This window comes from Corapipo altera, unplaced genomic scaffold (genome assembly GCF_003945725.1).
Source record: "Corapipo altera isolate COAL_440 unplaced genomic scaffold, ASM394572v1 70, whole genome shotgun sequence".
Classification (NCBI taxonomy): Eukaryota; Metazoa; Chordata; class Aves; order Passeriformes; family Pipridae; genus Corapipo; species Corapipo altera.
In genome coordinates this window covers 924,781-927,606 of record NW_020884911.1, presented here as the reverse complement: position 1 = coordinate 927,606, position 2,826 = coordinate 924,781, and the positions used below count along the sequence as shown (strand labels likewise).

The window sequence follows — 2,826 nt, the reverse complement described above, 5'->3', positions numbered from 1 at the left end:
TCCAGGGATGGAGCAGCCATCCCCCTCCTCCTTTTTCACCTGATTCCAGCTTTTCCCATCACAAACACACAGCTCCTTTCACAAGTCCACTCCTTATTAGATCATCCAACAGGAATAATTAGATTAATAATTAGATTATCTATCAGGAAACAACCCAGACCCCTCATCCCATACCTGGGTGGGCTTGGAGGCACCTCGTGGGAAGAACTGCTGCGCTCAAATAACAAACCATATTTTGTTGGCCAGACGTTTGCAACCTATAAAATAACGATAAATAGATTTATAGTGAAGGAAAAAAATCAAGTATTTTCTCTACTGGTTATGTTTGAGGATTTTATAGCAAAATAAGATGTTCAGATTTTTTTTCTTGAGAGCAGGAGAACATAAGTCAGAGCCATTTGTGAACCAAAATGGTGCATTTGTGTAGACAAAAAGCAGGACAGAACTCACCTGGAAAGGCAAAGCTGCAATGTAATCCTTCCCCTCCATGCTGTGCACATTTATACAGGAATTCTGCAAAATGCAGATACACTTCTCTACTGTTTCCTCGCTACCTGAAACTGGGAGGGGAAAGAAAGGAAAAAACAATTACACAGCCAAGTTCCTCCCTTTTTCAGACACCCCTCATACACAAAAAGTAAACTTTTAACACAGCAAGGCTTGGTGAATGAGCTCCTGGAGCGTGTCTGGAGGAGGAGAATGGAGCTGGGGAAGGGTCTGGGGGACAAGGAATCCCTGAGGGAGCTGAGCCTGGAGAAAAGGAGGCTCAGGGGGGACCTTCTCACTCTTCAACTCCCTGATAGGAGGGTGGGGCCAGGTGAGGGTTGGCCTCTGCTCCCAGGGAACAAGGGACAGGTGAGAGGAAACGGCCTCAGGCTGAGCCAGGGGAGGTTTAGGTTGGATACTGGGAAAATTCCTCCCCCAAGGGGCTGTCCAGCCCTAGCACTGCTGCCCAGGGCAGTGGTGGAGTCCCCATCCCTGGAGGGGTTTAAAACCCACCTGGATGGGTTAGTGGTGGGCTTGGCAGTACTGGGGGAACAGCAGGACTGGGTGACCTCGGGGGGCTTTTCCAACCCAAGCAATTCCACGATTCCAAGCACTTGCCCAGGACACTCACCATCAGCCTTTTCGGATTTTTCCCGGGGGACGGTGAAGTCGCACCACAGGGCCTGAAACCCAACGCAGAGACCAGTTAACTCCAAACGAGCCGACGCTCCCCACACGAGGTCGTCTTCCCGGTTACCTCCCAAAACAACCCCGACCAAAAACACCACCTGGATTCACTCAGCCTCCCTCCTCCCAGGTCCCCACACCTGCAGGATGGGGCTGTCGACGGTGAACGCCTTGTACACGGCGGACGCTTGGCTCCTGCTGCCCTTGCTCCAGATGACCACGTTGCTGGCCACGTACAGCTCCTCGTCGTAGTCCACCTCCTCCCCCACGTCGCTGACGCCCTTCCTCAGCTGCCAGCTTTCCTGGAAAACGGGGCTCGGTAAGGAGAAGCTGGCACGGGCTGCCCGGAGAGGCTGCGGATGCTCCATCCCTGGGAGTGTCCAAGGCCAGGTTGGATGGGAGCTTGGAGCAACCTGGGCTGGTACTAGATGGGCTTTAAGGTCCCTTAAGCCCAAGCCAATCTGTGGTTCTTGATAAGGGACAATCAGAATCCATTTAGAGTGATTTTTATGGAAGCCAGGGATGTAAAAGGGAGGAACAGATAAGAGAGACCCTGTGTTGAGCCATGACATTCAGAGCAAATCCCCTCCTTTCCTAAACTCCTTCTCAGAGAGCAGCTGGGGTGAGGACAGATCCAATCTTAGGCTCGGTCTGCATCACAGAGGGCATTCACCTGGAGAAGAGAAGGCTCCAGGGAGAGCTGAGAGCCCCTTCCAGGGCCTAAAGGGGCTCCAGGAGAGCTGGAGAGGGACTGGGGACAAGGGATGGAGGAATGGCTTCCCAGTGCCAGAGGGCAGGGTTACATGGGATATTGGGAAGGAACTCTTCCCTATTCGGGCGGTGAAGCCCTGGCACAGGTTGCCCAGAGGAGCTGTGGCCGCCGCATCCCTCGGACGGGGCTCGGAGCCACGCGGTGCCCGGAGCGTCCCGCGGCCGGGGGGTGGCACCGGGCGAGCTCCGAGCTCCCTTCCCCACCCCGGCTGCTCCCCGCGGCCTCGGGCGGGGCCGTACCCGGTGCCGGTCGTGGATGGTGACCTCCCGCAGGGACCCCACGAGCCCGGCGGCGCCGTCGGAGGAGCAGAGCTCCGGCGCGGGCTGCAGCCGCCGCAGCTGCAGGCTCAGGGCGCTGGGGTGCCGCCGGCTCTGCTCGCGGCCCCGCGGCGCGAACTCCTGCAGGTCGCCGGCCGCAATCATCGTCGCCCTCTCGTCACAGTGGTCCGACATGGGGCCCCGATATCCTCATTATTTCCGGGGGGGGGACGCTCCGGCGGCTCCCGCAGGCACCGGGGCGCGCGGGCGGGCCGGCACCGGCGGCTCCTTCACACGGGCGCGGCCATCTTGGCGATCCCGCCCTGCCCCGCGCGCCGCGCGCGCTGCCGGGAGCCGCCATGGCGGCGCCTCGCGAGGTGGGGGGGGGAGGGAGGGAGGTCCGACCCGCGGTCCCGCCGCCTCCCTGATGAGGGAACGCTGCCCCCCTCCCGCCGGGATCATCCCGCCGGGAATCCTCTGCCAGGTGGCCTCACGGCGCGCGTAATCACGCTGCGCGTTAGCACGGGCAGCGGAGGGGTTGGGTGGCTGCTCCCCCCCACCCCGCGCCTCCCGTGGGCGGTGCCCGCGTGGGGCGCCCTCACTCCTCAGGAATTAGCGCTCGGC

At 59.6% G+C, this 2,826-nt stretch overlaps 1 protein-coding gene across 2 annotated transcripts in view; it reads right to left on the bottom strand.

Annotated features, from left to right (window-relative positions):
• ANAPC1 (anaphase promoting complex subunit 1) overlaps positions 1-2,497 on the bottom strand; it is a 26,376-nt gene extending 23,879 nt beyond the window's left edge. For both annotated transcript variants that reach the window (XM_027653886.1, XM_027653885.1), the window contains exons 1-5: positions 2,185-2,497; positions 1,314-1,475; positions 1,118-1,169; positions 451-560; positions 175-257 (exon numbers count right to left, since the gene is read on the bottom strand). In XM_027653886.1, coding sequence (XP_027509687.1) covers positions 175-257; positions 451-560; positions 1,118-1,169; positions 1,314-1,475; positions 2,185-2,397 — 620 coding nt within the window. In that variant the 5' untranslated portion in view covers positions 2,398-2,497. The remainder of the gene's footprint in view (positions 1-174; positions 258-450; positions 561-1,117; positions 1,170-1,313; positions 1,476-2,184) is intronic.
• Between the last annotated feature and the right edge of the window lie 329 nt (positions 2,498-2,826).